The sequence below is a fragment of the Trachemys scripta genome, chromosome 11 (genome assembly GCF_013100865.1).
Source record: "Trachemys scripta elegans isolate TJP31775 chromosome 11, CAS_Tse_1.0, whole genome shotgun sequence".
Taxonomy (NCBI): domain Eukaryota; kingdom Metazoa; phylum Chordata; order Testudines; family Emydidae; genus Trachemys; species Trachemys scripta.
In genome coordinates this window covers 50,150,626-50,169,315 of record NC_048308.1, presented here as the reverse complement: position 1 = coordinate 50,169,315, position 18,690 = coordinate 50,150,626, and the positions used below count along the sequence as shown (strand labels likewise).

At 42.5% G+C, this 18,690-nt stretch overlaps 1 protein-coding gene across 5 annotated transcripts in view; it reads left to right on the top strand.

The window, feature by feature from the left end:
- The first annotated feature begins 944 nt into the window (after positions 1-944).
- The window catches only part of STAT4 (signal transducer and activator of transcription 4), a 69,362-nt gene continuing 51,616 nt past the window's right edge, over positions 945-18,690 (top strand). For 3 of the 5 annotated variants that reach the window (XM_034786165.1, XM_034786163.1, XM_034786162.1), the window contains exons 1-3: positions 945-1,166; positions 7,754-7,882; positions 8,778-8,922. In XM_034786165.1, coding sequence (XP_034642056.1) covers positions 7,755-7,882; positions 8,778-8,922 — 273 coding nt within the window. In that variant the 5' untranslated portion in view covers positions 945-1,166; position 7,754. Of the gene's footprint in view, positions 1,167-7,753; positions 7,883-8,777; positions 8,923-18,690 lie in introns of those variants that run through there. The other 2 variants (XM_034786166.1, XM_034786164.1) reach the window with 1 other exon arrangement.

Here is an 18,690-nt window from a genome sequence, read left to right as displayed (position 1 = left end):
ACAATCACTCCCTCTAAAGTTCCACACATCAAAAAACGGACATTTTCACAGCTCTAGCAGGATTTGCTGCACAGATTTTTCACAAGGAAGTGTCCCTGGCCTTTTAAATTCCTATTAACCATGTATTTACTTTATGAAAGTTGGAAGACATTTTTGCCAGCCCAGAGGTTGGGCCACCAACTATACTGACTCACTGAAAAGCAGGAGAATCTTAGTGGGACGTATGATCACTCTATACACTAGTAAGGAGTGAAGCATATTACAGGTGTCGGAGGGCTCTACTTAGCAGTAACAGGGCTATAAGAAAGCCTGTCAACATTTTTTGTTTCTCTGATGAAAACTGTCCCACTCACTCCAAACCAAACTTGTCACAAATAATTGTCAACAACTTAATTTTCCATTTTTGGAAGGGGTATTGACTTTAAAAAAAATTAAATCGGATTCAGGATTGTTAGCAAGCATTTTTGGCAAACAAAGTTGTTAATAACAATCTAACATGATTTTGTTAAAGATATTTAAAAATGTCACTGAGACTTTGGCAAAAAAGGGAAAACCAGTCCATTTTGAACTGTGCAAAACATAAGGTTGAAAAAAAATGTTAAGAGAAAATAATCCTGTAATAAAAAAAAAATATAGCTCTGATAATAATGTTCTATTGACAACATCATGCTCAAAGCTTCATCAATGGGAACACTGGGGGCAGGGCGATGCTTGGCCAAGTCATCCCTGCTGGCTCAACAAGCTGCAGTAGGTAGATAGGTAGGAAAGCAGGACCCCAAAAATCCACCTCTTGCGGTGCAGTGGGAACAGCAGCACTGAAACCCTCAGGTCAGGCACTGGCCATGAGCCAGGCCAGCCCCGCACCTGCCCCTTGGGGGTGGTTCGCCCAGTGCAATTCATTCCCCGCTAGGGGCTTGCTCAGCTCACCACTGCGCGGGGTTTCTTCTCCGCGGGGGCACGCCCGGGGAGGGGTGAGGAGTCCCGGGCCCGGGCTGAGCAGCGGTCTCCGGAGCAGGACGGGGACTCCCCCTGACGCACAGGAAAGCCGGCAGGCAGCGTGCAGAATAAAGCGCGCGGCAGGCGGGGGCAGGCAGCCAGCCGCCCGGCGGAGCTCAGCCTGCGCGCCTCGCCACCCGCGGAGCCTGCCTGGGGCGCCCCTCGGACAGGCAAGTCGGAGGAGCGGGCCGCTGCCCGCGGGCGGGGAGGGGGAGTGGCAGGCTCGGGCTGCCGCTTGCTCGCGGGCACCGGGGGGCTGCGAGGGCAGCCGGGGGGCGAGCTCCGCACCCCGGGCTTCAGGCTCTGCGGGGGCCCCGCCCTGGCCCCGCGCGCACCCCCCGCTTCGCTGCCGACCTGGCCCAGGGGGGCTCCGCCGGCAGAGCGAGGCGGGCGCCGGAGCAGCGGCTCTTCGCACCCGTCGCGCCGCCGCTGCATGGTGCGGGGGGTCGCAGCAGCTGGCGCCGAGTTGGGGCTCCCAGAAAAAGCGGGGGGAGCCTGGCCCCAGGGGGAGCTTGGCCTTCAGGGAGCCCCCAGGCAAGGCCAGCGGCTGCTGCGGGCAGGGGCCCCACGGCCCGCTCGCAGCGCTCTCTGGAGTGGGGGTGAGGCCACCCAGCTTGGGCACGGCTTGAACCATGTGTCCCTTGGGCTGCTGCGCGGCCCCGGCAGCTCCAGGGCCGAAGAGACGCGGGAGGGGGCAGTGAGCGCCCCAACCGGGGGAGTGAGGGGGGGCGCGCAAGTTTCTTAGGTGGGCACCTGCAGAGACGAGCTGATGGAACAGAAGAGCGAGGCCAGACGAGGAAATAGGGGAGAGAGACTAGCTCATTTGGGGATTACATTGGCCCTCTTCGCCTTTGTTCCACCTCTACGCATAACCCTGGTTCCTCAGGGCTCTGCAAAGCAGCTTTGAAGGCGGTTCCTTGCACTTGTACCCCACTGAATATGGGCCCTGGCCCTCTTTTGAGGGGAGGGGGTAGCCTTCCCGAGGTAAGCTCTATGGTTGGAAGTTCAGACAAGTCATTTTCGGAAAGCATATTCAGAAACCCAAAATTTGCATGGAAACACTGCCTAGAGCAGAGTGCAAAGATAACCTTAAGAGATCAAATTGTTTTACAGAACAGTACAGGCCATTTGTGTTTTGAAAACAAATTAATCTAACTCCTGAAAGAAACTGAAGAGAAGTATATGCTGTGGCACTGTTTTATACGATTCCCACTTATGCACAATAATGTCCCTCTTAACAGCATAGAGTTTTGAGAATTAAATAAATACATTTAGGTATAGGTCCTAAAACTAAGCTTGAAGTCATTTCCATCATATATAGTGCTTACAGTTTGGTTCAATGCCTCTGGCATCTCCACTATACAAATTGTTCCAGCACCTCTGCATTTACCTTCTGTGTGTGAATTTGATAGTTTCAGAAGATACATTTTGAAGCCCTTGTGCTTTCCTAGAGTACAGTTGAATATAACTGTTCTAGAATGTATTTAAATATAGTTATACCACACATACTATTTTGACACCATAACTGAAATATGAAAGTTACATTGCAACATTAAGAAATAGTCTATTGCATTACATTGCAATATCAACTATTTATACTGCACTAGATACATTGGAGTAAGAATCTAAATTAACTATATATTTTCAGTTTTTTAACCTTAATTTTTCCTGGAAAAAAAGTACTTTGTGGTATGAATTTGAATAAAGTCTTTACTTCCAGTGGTGAAACAAACTAAGACAAGAGAAAAATGAACATGGCAAATTTATACCCTGTGACTAAAAGTGAAATGGAAAGCATGCCACAATGTGTACTGTTTTTGTTTGATCTGGATATGCTAAATAAATAAAAAAATCTCACATTTACAAAACAGGCCCCAATAGTACAAAGGGTCATGTAGGCAAGTGACTGAATGTAAAAGAAACCTAAAAGTTTACACTGCAGACAAAATCCTTACTTAGGGCCCTATTAGGTGTTCTGGGCACATCTAAAACTCCGGGATTCCCAAAGCCATTTAATTCTATTAAAGTTTTGCACTCAAAACTCCTACTATAAATAGATTGAGTGTCTAAGGCCAGAAGGGAGCCTTGTGATCATCTAGTCTGATGTCCTCTAAAGCTCAGGCCACAGAAGTTCCCCTGGATGGGGGAGCAGGAGAGAAGGGGGGGGGGAAATCACAAGTCTTAATATATGCAAAAAAGACAGCATCATCAGTATGGAAGGAACACATGGATTTGGCTCTTTGTATGCATCACTAATCAGTGATGCAAATGGTGTAAAGTTATCAATACAACTGCAGAAAGGGAATGAAATGCTTTCATACCCAATTTCCAGAAAACAAAAGTAAATAGTTGGCAACATTTCTCCTATTTAGTGGAAAAGAAAATGTAAAGAGGAGGCAAATTGAAAGATGTTGTTTACAAGTGATGTTGCAGGGAGTTTTTATAAATTGCAATGATAATGTAATCCTGAAGAAATGAATGCTGCATAAGATCTGCATATAATTATCAATCCATAAATATTCACAAGGTTTTTGGAGAGAATTGCCATATATTCATAACTATATCTGGAGGGGATAAATCAGTAATTATATAAAGACCTCAGGATTTGGCTGTTAATCAGTTTTTAAACTTAAGTTTCAGAGTAACAGCCGTGTTAGTCTGTATCCGCAAAAAGAAGAACAGGAGTACTTGTGGCACCTTAGAGACTAACAAATTTTTAAACTTAGGCACTCTGACTTAATGTACAGCACTCAACAACATATCACAAGGCCAAGTTATGCAGTACTTACTAAGGAAACAGGTTTCAGAGGGGTAGCCGTGTTAGTCTGTATCAGCAAAAAGAACAAGGAGTCCTTGTGGCACCTTAGAGACTAACAAATTTATTTGAGCATAAGCTTTCGTGGGCTAAAACCTACTTCATCCTACTGTATTTTCCACTGCATGCATCTGATGAAGTGGGTTTTAGCCCACAAAAGCTTATGCTCAGAAAAATTTGTTAGTCTCTAAGGTGCCACAAGGACTCCTTGTTCTTTTTACTAAGGAAAGACTCCCATTGGCCTCCCTTAATTTTGCCTGATTAAGGCCACAGGACACAATTATGCCCATGAAGTACTTCAGCTTCTTCAGTGTTTTTCTTTGGTTCAATGAAAACCAAACATGGAAATTCAAACACAAAAACATTTTTGAATAAAGAATCTCAAACCATAAAGGTATTTTTATTTTCCCTTTATTAATTAAAATTTTAAAGCATCTAAAAAGCTATTTTTAATTTGTTTGTATGACATGGAACTATCATTTCAATGAGACAAGAACACTTAACTTTGTAGTTTTGATGAATTTAGACATTAACATTAATATTTTAGCATCACAATTATATTAAATACCCCATATGATGTTTTTACTTCATCTAAACAAAATGATTTGATATCAAAACAAGTTGTTCAGTCTTGAGAATTAACTTTGGGAATTTGGATTCTATGGGAAATTGATCAGATTCAGAACTAGGGTTGTGGTTTTTTTTTTTTTAAATATCAGGATTTTCCACAGAATGGAAATTGTTTTGTGACCAGCTTGATCCATAACTCTCACAACAAAGTGGGACAAAAAATTGAAATAGCAACAAGTCACCCAAAAATAAAGTTCTACAAAATTGTTATATTTTCAATTAAGACACTGTTTTAAAGTTAGAGAGGAGGGGATATCTTTTATTGGATTAACTTCTGTTGGTGAGAGAGAGAGAAGCATTTGAACTACACAGAGCTCTTCCTCAGGTCTGGGAAAGGTACTCAGGGTATGTCTACACTGCAGTTTAGACACCCCTGGCTGGGCCATGCCAGTGGACTTGAGCTCACAGTGCTTGAGCTAAAGGGCTGTTTAGTTTGAATATTTGGGCTCAGGCTGAAGTCTAGGCACTGGGACCCTCTAGCTTGAGCCAAAATGTCTAAACTGCAATTAAACAGCCCCTTAACCCAAGCCTGTGAGAGGAAGTCACCTGACATAGGTGCACCACAGGTGTTTAATTGCAGTGTAGACATATCTAGAGTGTAACAGGTAAATACAAGGTCAAAAAGATAGTTTAGCATAAGTAGTTAGCACATTCTAAGGGTCCATTCTAGGTGAAGTGGCCCATTAAAACCCTGTAGTCCAGGGGTAGGCAACCTATGGCATGCATGCCGAAAGCAGCACGCGAGCTGATTTTCAGTGGCACTCACACTGCCCGGGTCCTGTCCACCGGTCCGGGGGGCTCTGCATTTTAATTTAATTTTAAATGAAGCTTCTTAAACACTTTAAAAAGCTTATTTACTTTACATACAACAACAGTTATGTATTATAGACAGAGAAAGAGACCTTCTAAAAATGTATTACTGGCACACAAAACCTTAAATTCAAGTGAATAAACAAAGACTCAGCACACCACTTCTGAAAGGTTGCCGACCCCTGCTGTAGTCATAGGGCAAAAAGGGGGTTAGAGGGTTACAGATTATTGTAATAAGCCATACATTAAGTGTCTTTATTAAGACCATATCTGACATTATGAAAATTCAAAATAAAAGGCTTCATTTTGAATTGGCACATTGAAAAACTGTTAATCTACATTTGTCTCAAAGACTGACAGTTCCATAGTCTTTCTTCCACTCAAAAGGACTCAACAAGTTGTATTTTTTGTGCAGCACCTAGCACAATGGGGCCCTATAACAGTTCTACTCACCACAGTACCATCCCCAGCATCTGGAAGGGGGCAGTGGAGGGATTTTCACCTCTGGAACCCCCCCTCCTGCTGATTACCTCTTTGGCCCTGTGTCTGTCCACAGCATAGCCCTCCAAGGGTATGGAAAGCCCAAAACAGCAACTCAGACAAACAAAAGGGTCTTTCACACTGCTTGGGCTCATCTTCAGCACATTCTCCAGACTCAGCTCCCTACCCCTTGTGGGTTATCTTTAAGTTTCTCTGGCTCTTTTCCTAGAATCCCCTCTTTATCTCATTCTCCCTATTTAAGAATCGTCTACAGAAACCCTACTAGCTCCCTGTGATTCATCTTCCAAACTGAGTTTTCTCACCCCTTTTGTGAGGCCAGGTGTCTCATACTGCCACCTGACCTCAATTAGCCCTACCCCCTCTAGCTAAGATGGGGCTAATTACAGCACAGGTGGGCTGACTGAACAGGGTTAGCTGCCCCAGGCCTCCTGGCTCTAAAAAGGGCAATCCATCCTGTTAGAGGTCCGAAGCAGAGATTGGGACTTTTAAGTAATATCATCAAATAATAGATAGTAATAATAATAAAGGCATTAAGGGTCATTGCAGCAACATTTTTGTTGTTTGGGTGTTTCCCCCTTCTCTGTTTTACTCTGAAATAATGCAAAATATCTGCAGCATTGATTGGTAATGACTTTTTACAACATAAACATGTAAATTAAAAAAAATAAATATAATGGTCTAAATTCTCAGGCTCACTCTATCTCTTTTGTACCACTGGGACCATGCTAGGGATACTGAGCTGATATAGCTGGTTTCTTTGTCACTCCCTCTTTGCAGTCCCCAGCGTAGGAAGTATGTCGGGGGGGGGAGGAATGGAGAGGAGTAGGCAGTAGCATTGGCTGGAACATGATTCCAACTGGTGCACTTTAGAGCAGCCTCTAAGCTACTCTAATGTGTGCTCAGGATTAAAGCAGAGAATCAGGGAGGTATAACCAGCTTCCTGGTGGCCACCCCTTCCACACTAGTCTGCCCAGTGGAAGTTGGATGCAGCATGAGAATCTGGCCCAATATTTGTAACCTTGAAAGACTGTTGCAATCCCACACTCAAGTACTGAAGTTAATGTCGGTTTTGCCTGAGTATGGAGTGACAATGCAGGTCTAATGTCTGCCCCTCACCCCCATGCAAGCTTATCAGATGGTGGCCTATTCTTTGTATTTGGCTTTCTTTCCGGTACTAAGTTTACCAAAAACATACAACTACAATCTGAAGCAACCCCAACGTACAATCCTTCTAGGTGAGATAGTTATAGAGATGCTTAGTCTAGGTATGAATTTCAGAGTGGGGCAGTAGATGCCCTGATCATGCCTACGGTTTCTTCTCTTTTATTTCTTATGTAGCCTTCCCATTCCTGGGTTTGGACCCAGCGTGCACACAGGTTTATAGCCATTTAAGATGTACTAGAGCAATACCTCAATGTACTAGGGCAGGATATAGTACCCTCAATAGAGAAGAGGATGGAGTTCTAGAACCAGCTGAAGTAGATGAAATACAATGATAAGTGTAATATAAAATCAGACTGGTGTGAATTAATCAAACCAACAAGGGCACCTTCCTGCCAGCTTACTGGACTTCTTGTAAGTGATGATATCTGGCTTTGTAAACTACTTTCCTGAAAAGGGAAATACTGTTAAAAGAAAAATCACCATTCTGTCTGATATTTTTATGATCTACTTTTATGAGTCTTTCACACAACAACCAGAGAGAGAAAATCATTTACAATAAAAAAGGAAAAGGTGGTGTGAAACCACAGAAATCCGCAGGGTACCCAGATTGGTATAATGCCTGAGACTACTGTTTACTCTTTCTTTTTTTTTAACTGAATAATTCACTGTTTCAGGTGGAGTGTCCCTTTGAAAGTGGAAAAAATGAGGGGTAGGGGGACTATGAAATTATGGGACAAGGGATGAACATATGTTGAAAACAAATTATACACATGCTATGGAGTGCTTGTGTAGTATCAAAGATTAAATATTAAACCAATTTCACCATTTCTTTTATAGTATGTCTCAATGGAGTCAAGTCCAGCAGTTGGAAATAAAGTTTTTGGAGCAGGTAGACCAGTTCTATGACGATAACTTTCCCATGGAAGTCCGACATCTACTAGCACAGTGGATAGAAAGCCAAGATTGGTAGGATTAAATGTTCTTCTGTCTACTAAGGTTTGATTTGTGGAAACTTTATGGTTTATACAGGCAGATTTTTAGTATGTTTGCTTGTGAACTGTGCAGGAACATGCTTTGCAAGAAAAGTGTGCCTTTAGTTATGTATTAAAGGCCATCTTATTCACATAGCATGTTGCCCTTTATTTATCTGAGAGATTCAGAGTGAGTGAAACATTGAAAGTGCCAATGTTTTCACTACATTAATTTACTAATTACAAATTTCCATGGCATATATTTGATTTGTCAGGGGCAGATTTATAATAAAAACACTAATTAGAGTTTAGGGATCTCTTTCTTGCTTTGATTTTGAATAAATCAAATACCACATACTTCTTTAAAGAATTATTTTTAAATAAAAAAGCTGAATGTAATTTTCTTTATAACACGTTTATTGAAATATGGCTTCATCTAGCTTTAATTAAGAGAAACAAAATTAAAGCTTAATATAATCAGATAATATATAGTCATTTGAGCTGTTCTATATCTTTTAGAGCTCAATTTTCTCTCTTTCAACCTCAAATTTCAGGTGTGTTTGAATAGATTTTTGTTTGGACTTATCTCTATACAAAATATATTTGTTTTTGAATATTAACATAATGACAGTTTTTTGCATGAAAAAATGTCAGTTAGTTAGTTTTAGGTTGTTTTTTTGTTTGTTTGTATTTTGTAGTGTGAAACGGATTCATGTACTCTTTTCTCCAAACTGCACGCAAGAAGCAAACTACCTTTTAAAAAAGTCTTTACTTGTTTCCTTTATTTCTGAATGCAGATTATAACTTACTTAGCAAATAACTTGACATATCTCTTGACATTTTTGTTCATTCACATGCATGTTTCATGTTAATAATTTTGTGTTGCATAGGGAGGCCGCTTCCAATAATGAACCAATGGCAACAATCCTCTTACAGAATTTGTTAATACAATTGGATGAGCAGTTAGACCGGGTTTCTCAAGAAAAGAACCTCCTGTTGATACACAACCTGAAAAGAATCAGGAAACTTCTTCAGGTAAGATTATTACCTCAGATTGCCTTTAGATAAATTTGTACCTTCTTACTGGTTTCTGAGGCAAAATCCAACTACCCTTGAAGTCAGTTCAGTTCTGTTTATGTTCTTAAATTGTGCTCATCAATGTAGTATCAAAGCAACTCTGGGAAGATCAGACCCTACTATCTCCAGGCAAAATTAAGTTGACACTTAAGGTCAAATTCTGTTCTTAGTTACACTTATGGAGTAACATGTATGATTTCAGCGGAGATTGCACAAGTGTAACAGCAGAAACTGGGACCCAGGGTCTTGATATGCAGACAAATCTCAGTTTTTGCAAGTGACATTTTGCAACCTTGTGGCACAAAAGTAGATATTTAACTATGAATAGTTGTGTATACATACTCCTGGGGGAATTCTGCGCCAAAAAATTGAAAATTCAAATATTTTAAAATTTTGCAAATTTTATTTGTCTAAATAACACTACATAATCATGCCAGTTTCAATTATTTTGGTAATTTATTTCAAAATACCTGACAGCACACAAAAATTCCTCTAGCAGCAGAAAATTAAAGAAACCCCTGACAACCCAGTTTTTTCTCTTAATTAATTAGCCTTTTAGAGTTGGTAGGACAACTCGCACCTTTTCATGTTTGCTGTATTTGTATATTTATCTCCTCACTATATGTTCCATATATGTTCTGTATGTTATCTCCTTATTATATGCATCCGATGAAGTGGGCTGTAGCCTGTGAAAGCTTATGCTCTAATACTCCAAAGTACTCCTATTCTTTTTGCGGATATAGACTAACATGGCTGCTACTCTGAAACCCAGTTTCTGTTTCTCTGCCCCGTCTTCCCCAGCCCAGATAACCTCCCCCTCCCTCCCAGAGCCCATCTGTGGCCCCCCCAGCCCAGACACCCTCCCCGAACCCAGCCGTGGTCTACCCACCCCAGACCCCAGTCCCTCTACTGCCCAGGATTCCAGAAGGAGAAACAGCCTGTTGCGGGGTCCCAGCCAGGCTTGTGTGGAGTTTCCTAAATGCCACCGTCTCCTTCCCTCAGGACGTGCAGCTGCTGGGAACCTTGTACTGTACTCTCCTCGCCCCTCTCCCCGCCAGTGTCTTCTGTGTGCGAGATGGGCTCTGCTGGGTCCAGCGGCCCCTAGTGGCAGCCAACACCACTGCAGCCCATTTCTGTGGGGGAAAGGAAATTATGCACAAAACCCATTAATTTTTGCAAAAATCTGCATTGTGCAGTGGCACAGAATTTCCCCAGGAGTAGTATACAATTCATTACAGACATAAAAATGCAGGCACAGTTATTTACAGGTAAAAAACTGCAGCCAGCACTGGATATGAGGCTTTAGAGCAGTGGTTTTAAACCTTTTTTTCATTTGCGGACCACTAAAAAATTTCAAAGGAAGATGCAGACCCCTTTGGTTATCTTAGACATAGTCTACAGACACCCAGTGGTCTGCATACCGCAGGTTGAAAGCTACAGTTCTATAGCATATAGACCTTCAGTTTGATACGTATCTAAGATTGTCTTTTGATAAGCTTAAAGGTTTTTCCATCAAGCTTTTGCACAGTGATATTTTCTTTTATTGGTTGGAGTTAGTAAAACATAGTCTAATAAATGTTTGTTTATGGTAAGAATTCTGGGGAAATGATAGCATTTAGTTAATGATTTACTTCCTGTTATAATTGTGCCTTCTGCACAAAGCAGATACATATCTCCGTTTTATGAAAGGTTTCTTTCCCTTCTTTGATGGTGGCATGTTTCCTACTGGGACTGCAATGACTGTTATAGTTCTTGCAAAGGGTTATCTTTATTATATGTACTGCAATGGAAAATCTTAACATGACACTGCCAATCACTTTGTTCCCTTTATTCATTATTGGTGATGGCCTCTTAGAAACTTGACAATATTTCCATTCCTACCAATGTTTCCTCTTGCATTATTCAAACACTAATTTTTCTCATGTGATTTTCATGCAACTTGAAATTAAGGTCACTTTTTTTGTTTCCCTCCTGGTTTGTATATTAACGTCATCCATAATTTCAAAACAGTTAAAACAACAAATTTATTAACTGCTTCTGCAGGACAAGCAAAGAGGCGCAGCCTATTGTTATTGTCTTGGTCCTAGGACACACAGCCATAGAGTGGTGGAAGTATTGCTGCATCACTCTACCAGAGGCACTCTCTGCAGGATCATACATACAGGAAGAATGCCTTCAATGGCATTGAGATGAACAGTTCTGACAATATTTTGCAGGCTGAACAGATACGCATTTTACATAGTCACCGGTACCAGATGCTTGATTATAGGGATTTGTCTGTATTTTTATTCAGACTTTGTTTTGGTATTTGGTTTAGCACTTTAAATGTTCCCCTCTTCCCTTTTCTATGTATTTGATAAAAAAAAAAAAAAAGAGTATTACCAAATGCTAGAAACGTAACCAGCTCTAAACAAATGTGCACTGTAGATAACCTGTAGAATACAGAACAGATTGGGACGAGCACTTAGGATTTCAATGTACTTTTGTATACACGTATGTGTGTGTTTAGATAATAGCCTTTTGTGTGTGTAGAAGGCAGAACAAATGTCCTTAAGTCCTGTCACCTCTGCTGGGACAGATACTGTGCTGTGCCTCTTGGGAGCTGCAATGCCGTAGATGCATACTAGTAGGGGGAGGCAAAGGTGGCTGTGAGCCATCTTTTGTGCCACCTGGATTCTGATCTGGCCAGGATTTGAAGTGGTAACCAGAATATATTAGAACAATCCCAGGAACCTTATGTTCCTCTTCTGGGTTGTATTCTCCCCCAGCCTCTGGTGGCTTCACTGCAGCCCCTGTATGCTAATGGAACAGCATATAAGGGCCAGAGCAGGAGGCATAATGGGCCCAGAGTCTGCCTTTTCCTGCCCCACAGCCATGAGCAGATAGAGACTGCATAGAGGCTTGGCAACCACTGCTCAGCCCACTCAATGGCTGGCTTTCTCAAAAGAAATGCAGCACAAGTGGGAGTGTACACTGAATAATTCTCTGTATCCCTATGCAGGATTGGGTATTCAGATCCCAGTCCTGCAATCTGCTCTAAGCAGAAAGGTCCTTGCATGGAGCTCCATTGACTTCAGGAGCTTGGGGTCTAAAGATTTACAGATTTTCTTGACAAGACACTGTTCTGCCTATTAAAAAATGATCTCAGTCCTGACCTTTGTGGTAAAATATTTCCATCTGAGAAAAAGAGCAATAGTTCTCTCTATTAGTAACGATGCTGGCCTTTCTCAGTTGTATCACGACAGCAAAGAACTGATTTTTTTAGATAAGTTACTGCTATGGTTTCAGAATAGAAATGTCAACCACCAGACATTTAATAGCACTTTCACTATTAGATCTTTTTCCTGATTTTTCTTTTATGACCTTTAATAGTAAAACCCGCAGTCTAGCTTGGTTTCCACAATAACTGCTACTGGCAGGGCAGAGCCGATTTTGTGAAATGTTCCGTACTATAGATAAAGCAAATAGCTTGTGGCGCTTTTTAAAAAATAAACAAACTGTATTGAACACACATTTCATTTAAAGTATTACCCGTCTGGCCGTGAAATTTGTATAATATAATTTCTGCTTACATCTTTAACCCAAATATGTGCTACAGAGCATTATTCCAATGGTCCAGAGTTATTGATACAGACCCTGGATCTTCAGTTATCAAAACTAATCCCATTCAGTTTAATTCTGTTGGGCAGGTAGAAAAACCACTACCACAGCTGTCACCGACTAGCACCCTTGTTGTTCTCATTTATTATTTGTCAAGCATTGAAAATGTACTGAAAGCTGTACAGGACACACAATACAAGATAGTCCCTATTCCAAAGATACTAAAGTATACAAATCGCATGTGGGAGAGCAAACTTGGCATCTTTTCTCATACCTATTTGTGCTCTAGGCCGGGCCTAGATCCTTCAGCGCGCCAGAGTTCTGCTTAGCACACCTGAAGAAGGGTGGCAGGGGCACTTCCCTGATCCCTGGCACAAGTAAGAACAGACACAGCACCCCTCTAACTTGTACCAACTTGCAACAGCTACGGCTGTTATTCCAGCAATCCCTTCTGGTGTTGCAGCACATGCTGGCTGTGCCACCTCCTGTCCCAGCACACCACCAGTGCCAGGGGAAAACAGGCACTTGGGAGGATGGGTTATAGAAGTAGGGAGACTTTCTATTGACTTAAATGGGAGAGGGGTTAGACTCTTAATGAGAGAGGAAAAATATATTTGTAATTCATCTTCTACCTTTTGGTGACTGTGTGAACAGTGTTGGTTTATTTATCTCTGAAGGTTATAGCCCACCTGACTTACTCTTGGCTCTCTCTAGTGCAACATTTCTTTGAAATTTCTCAGTTCACTCCTCTTCCTTCCCCTCTACCCCCCCCCCCCCCCACACACACACAAACAAGAAGCTACCCAACCTCAACACATGATCTGAAAGTGGAGTTTATTTATTATTTTAAGCACAGTTCTGTTATAACTTTAAAGAACACTTTGTCAAGCTTGACAGATCTGGAAGCTATAATTTGTCTTCAAGTACAAAGGCTGAAGCAGTCTGTCCATAGCATTCACTGCTATGTGCCTGAGTAGAATTAATTGGAAAAAGAACTAGTGACACTGAAGTTGCAATGAAAACCAAACAAAAAAAATGTTATGGATTTTTTTCCTCCCTATTCTCCTACTAAATCTACTCCTGAGTAACCTCTACAGCAGACTTTGCTCACTGGTTAATGTAGTGGGTGTCCAGCATGCATCTCACTTGTATACCAACACACTCATCTGCTCTGTTTTTTGCAATGGGCAATAGGATATTGAAATTTACAAAACTGCTGCTCTGATCATTCAGCAAATAGGAGTCTTACACACACATTTCAATGTGCACTAGTTCCTTCTATCAATAAATGAAACATACATACCCATGAGCCAAAACACAGCTGTGAAAGGCATCCCCAACTCCCAGGAGCACACAGGAGAACCTGTTCACAGAGGCTCAGAGGGAAGAAAGCAGAGCAATCCACTGAATTTATCAATCTGGTATTGAAGAGCCCTATTTACTAGAGAAGCTATTTTCCAATGATACTTAAAACACATTTTGATATCTTTAATTAATCATAAGTTATAATGTCGTGTGATAAACTCAGGACAGACAGCTGCTGGGGGTGGGAACAGTCCAAGGGTATAAGGCCCTCCTCCCTATCAACTGAGGAGGGGTAACTACAGGTCAATCAGGTTCATCTGAGAAGGGGTTACCAGAGACTCAATTAGGATCAGCTGAGAGGAAGTTACCTGGGGCAGGGCCAGCTCCAGGCACCAGCTTCTCAAGCAGGTGCTTGGGACGGCCGCTCCTGAGAGGGGCGGCACGTCCAGGTATTCGGCGGCAACTCGGCGGACGGTCCCTCGCTCCCGCTGGGAGCAAAGGACCTCCCACCGAATTGCCGCCGCAGATCGTGATTGCGATCGCAGCTTTTTTGTGTGTTTTGGCTGCTTGGGGCGGCCAAAACCCTGGAGCCGGCCCTGACCTGAGGTCAGTTAGGATCAACTGATTCCAACTAAGGGCTGCCTGAGACCTTTTTAAACCCTCCCCTGTTGGGAGAAGGGGGAAAAGGAGAGAGAAGGAGTCCTGCTGCCAGTAGGTTAGGAGCAGCGAGCCTCACCAGGAGGGGAGGCTGCATTCCCTCCCATAAAGGAGAAAAACAAGCTAAAAAGACTGGTGAAGAGAAGGAACAGCCTTCCCCTGTGCCACCAAGAGGGACTATTTTACCCAAGCCTGTCTCGCCAAGGCTAAAAGCAGCTGAGGCTGGTGAGACTGAGAAGGTGCCTTGCCACAGTCGTTAGGGTGGACCAGCCTTTACAGAGGGACACAACATGCACGTTACCAGTGCCTTGCACAACTATTTTCTAGATGGCAATGGAATATTGGGAGTCGGGGTTGTTTGGTTATTGTAATGATCTTGGGGTTCATTAAATAACAAACCAGTGAATGAGACAGGAATAAAACTTTCATAAAACAAACTAGAGAACGTCTCTGGTGAATGGCTGCACGCAGCCATAGGGAGTTCTCAGGCCCCACTGTCAGGGCACATCTCTAAATTCCTATGACATACTGTCCCTAATGAAGGAGCATCTCTAAATTACAGTAAATCCTCATTTAACGTTGTCCCACTTAACGTTGTTTCAATGTTACGTCGCTGCTCAATTAGGGAACATGCTCATTTAAAGTTGTACAGTGCTCCCTTATAATGTCCTTTGGCTGCCTGCTTGTAAGATTCTGTGGAAGAGCAGCGACTTTACAGATATCTCAGCCAAACACATAGATTTGGCACATTCAGTCTGCACAAGTTCCACTTCTCCGCCTCTTACCTCTCCCTCCCAGCACTTCCTCCCAGAAAGTCCTAAGCGTGAAGTGCTGGGAGGGAGGGGGAGGAGCAGGGAAGCCCCGCATCTCCACTCCTCCCCCTCACTCCCAGAAAATCCTAAGCGCCGCTAAACATCTGTTTGGAAGCTGCGTCTCCACTCCTCCCCCTCCCTCTCAGAAAGTCCTAAGCACCGCCTAGGACTTTAGGGGGGGGAGGATGTGGCATGCTCTGGAGAGGAGGTGGAGTGGGGGTGGGAAATGGTGGGGCCTGGAGTGGAGCGGGGACAGGAAGAGGCGGGCCTGGAGCATTCCCGGCAAAATCCGAGCCTGTTCTCCGGGGAAGCTGCTGCTGCAAAGGTGCTTCCTAGCATCCTTGCCTGCAGCGGGCTGTGCCTGTGTGGGGTAAGCCGGGGCAGTTCCCAACCACAGTACAGTACAGTACTGTACAGTATACAGCAGTCCCCAACGCAGTGCCCGCGGGTGCCATGGTACCCACCGGGGCGTCTAAGTGCGCCCGTGTACTGGCCGGTGGATGAGCATCCGCCGAAATGCCGCTGACAAGCAGCAGCATCCAGAGGCGTCGCCGCCGAAATGCCGCCGATGCCTCTGGATGACACTGCTTGTCGGCGGCATTTCAGCAGCGATGCCTATTGACATTGCCACTTGTTGGCGGCATTTCGGTGGATGCTCGTCCGCCACCACGGTCCTCCGTGGCTCGTCGTCTGGCGCCCGCCAGACAAAAAAGGTTGGGGACCACCGATATACAGTATAATGCCTTTTGTCTGCCCCCAAAAAATTTCCTTGGAACCTAACTCCCCGCATTTACATTAAATCTTATGGGACAATTGGATTAGTTTAACATTGTTTCACTTAAAGTTGCATTTTTCAGGACATAACTACAATGTTGAGTGAGGAGTTACTGTATCATCTTCTACAAACATATCTCTACAGTTATGGTTCTGGCTGTGGAGGGAAGTTGGGTCTAATGGTTACAGATATCTCAGCCAAACACATAGATTTGGCACATTCAGTCTGAAAGGCAGTGTGGCTATCAATGAGTATGTGTCTCCAATAGTCGCAACAGATTTTTATTCACAGCTCTTCCTGAAGTGTCTTTGTGTAACCTCTCAGTTGTCCAATCAGTAATACGTGGGAGATGCCTGCCTCCTAAGCTAGAGGTATGAGACCTTACTCAGTAATAAAAGTTGTGAAGTGCACTGAATTATTAAAACCAGTTAGTAGAAGAGCTGACACTATAACTTATGGTCTCCTTCCAGTCCAGAACTCCTTCCCTGGCCAGAGCAATGCTGCTGCTGCTGCTACATCCCATCTGGGCCTCAGGTTTTGAGTATGCTCAGTGCAGATGGCAGGAAAGTGGAGTGGGGGAACATGCTCAATTTAGCTAGATGGCCAGTGGGGCTTGAGCAGGCGCAGTGCAGATAAAACATTCAGAGATTTTAGCAGCAAACCTTTAACAAGCTCTGCTGAGAAAGTATAAATGATTATTTTCAGATCTGATGGATTTTTATGGAAACAGCAAATAACATCTGTGTACCTTTTGGACAGTTCATCACCCCCCCACCACCACCACCTTCAATCAAATTTCAAGTTCCTGCTTTAAACCACAAAGATATTAGACTTCAAAAAAATAGCTGAAAAAGTATTTCATTTATTATTTATTTCAAGTTAGATAATACTAAAAACAATTCCTATACAAGGATCTAGACACCCTAATCTTGTAACATTAGCAAAAACTACCAATTTTTATTAATTTAATTCTCAGAAATAGCCAATATAGCAGAAAGTATTAAAAAAAATTAAAAAGCAGCTTGAAGCAGAGAGCAAGCATGGAAAATTTATGTCGGAATAATTAAAATCTATCTGAATTATAAGCCACTGAAAACGGGGTGTGATAATGGAAAGTACTGGTCAACTTCAAAGTTGCTACCAGCTCCTTCTGTAATACATGTGTCTATCATTTACTCCTCTATCCACTACTTAGCTGAAATACCATTTCTAGGTATTAATCGGATATAAATTAGTCTGTAAATTGCTTGAGGATTTTTCTGCATGACTGGCACTATGTACGTCAAAGTTTTAGGCTAAAACACTGGATGTCGTTATTTATTTTGTTTTTGTTTTTTATTTCTGTATTCAGTAAATTAGATTCAAGAAAGTGAAAGCTGTAGAGATGATGTTGGCCTGTCATTGCTATGATCTTGGGTGGACGCTATTACAGCAGGTTTACTTATGAAAGGTCTTATTTTCTGTACATCCATCCCATTCACATGAATAGGAGTTCTGTGAACAGATGAAGGGAAGAAAGGGAAAAATATAAAACTATGCAGCTACAGTACTTGTTCATGCTTAAAGAAATCAGGTGGAGGGAAGCAAACCAGATTAGTCACGAATACAGTTTTTGTTGTTGCTATGACAACAGTGTGATGGTGAGGTGTTGAACCTAGAAGTAAGTAACCAGATAAAATGAGAAGACTGCAGGTAGGAGAAGAGTCTGATATCATTTCTAAGAATTAGTTCCAAGATGAAACACAGCAGACGTAACCTTAGACCGTGACCAGTTATATTTTGTTTTTAAACATATTTTGAAATGGCTTAGCTAGGATTTTTATAAATGAAAATCAAAGACAAAATGAGTCACATTCCTTTTATCCTTCAACTTTAAACTGGCAACATATTTTCAAATATATTATTTCCCTTCCCCCTAATGTGTGGGTGAATTTGGTACACAAGAGAATGAACAGTGACTGACACATTATATGGTGGGTTTATGATATAAACAAATGAAGAATAGGCAGAAAAGCCCAGAGTCATTCCTACTTGTAACCTAAGCCAAACTTTACCTTCTGATATCGAGATACCTGGTCCTTAATTAGAACAGTTTGCTCTTGGTATTTAAAAACACAGGTCATATTATGTCATTGATTTTTAAGCAAATCTTACCATTGAAATCACTGGAGGAACTCTGCTTAAGTCAGTGGCACGGTGTAACCCACAAAAAGGAGATATTTAGTGGGGAAATGAAGGACGTGCAGTTATAATGTTACATCTCAAGAAGTTGAAGACAAATGGGAAAGAGAGCTCCTCCACCTATTTAGCATTCAAGCTTTGGGTTATTGTGTAGCAGTTCATACTATTGGACAAAACCTGGATTTCTCTCCTAGTGCAAAACTCTGATGGAATTTAGAGGAAGTATATGCACCAGCCAGCTAGGGCAGAGTGGCGGGGGGGACAGGCAATGGGAGTTTTTCCTGAATAAGGATCTAAGTATGCAGGGCCTAACCCAAATGGTGACCAAGGTGAGGTGCATCTTTAACACCCACCCATTTGTTAAACTTTTAAATATTTTATTCTTTATTGCGTTTG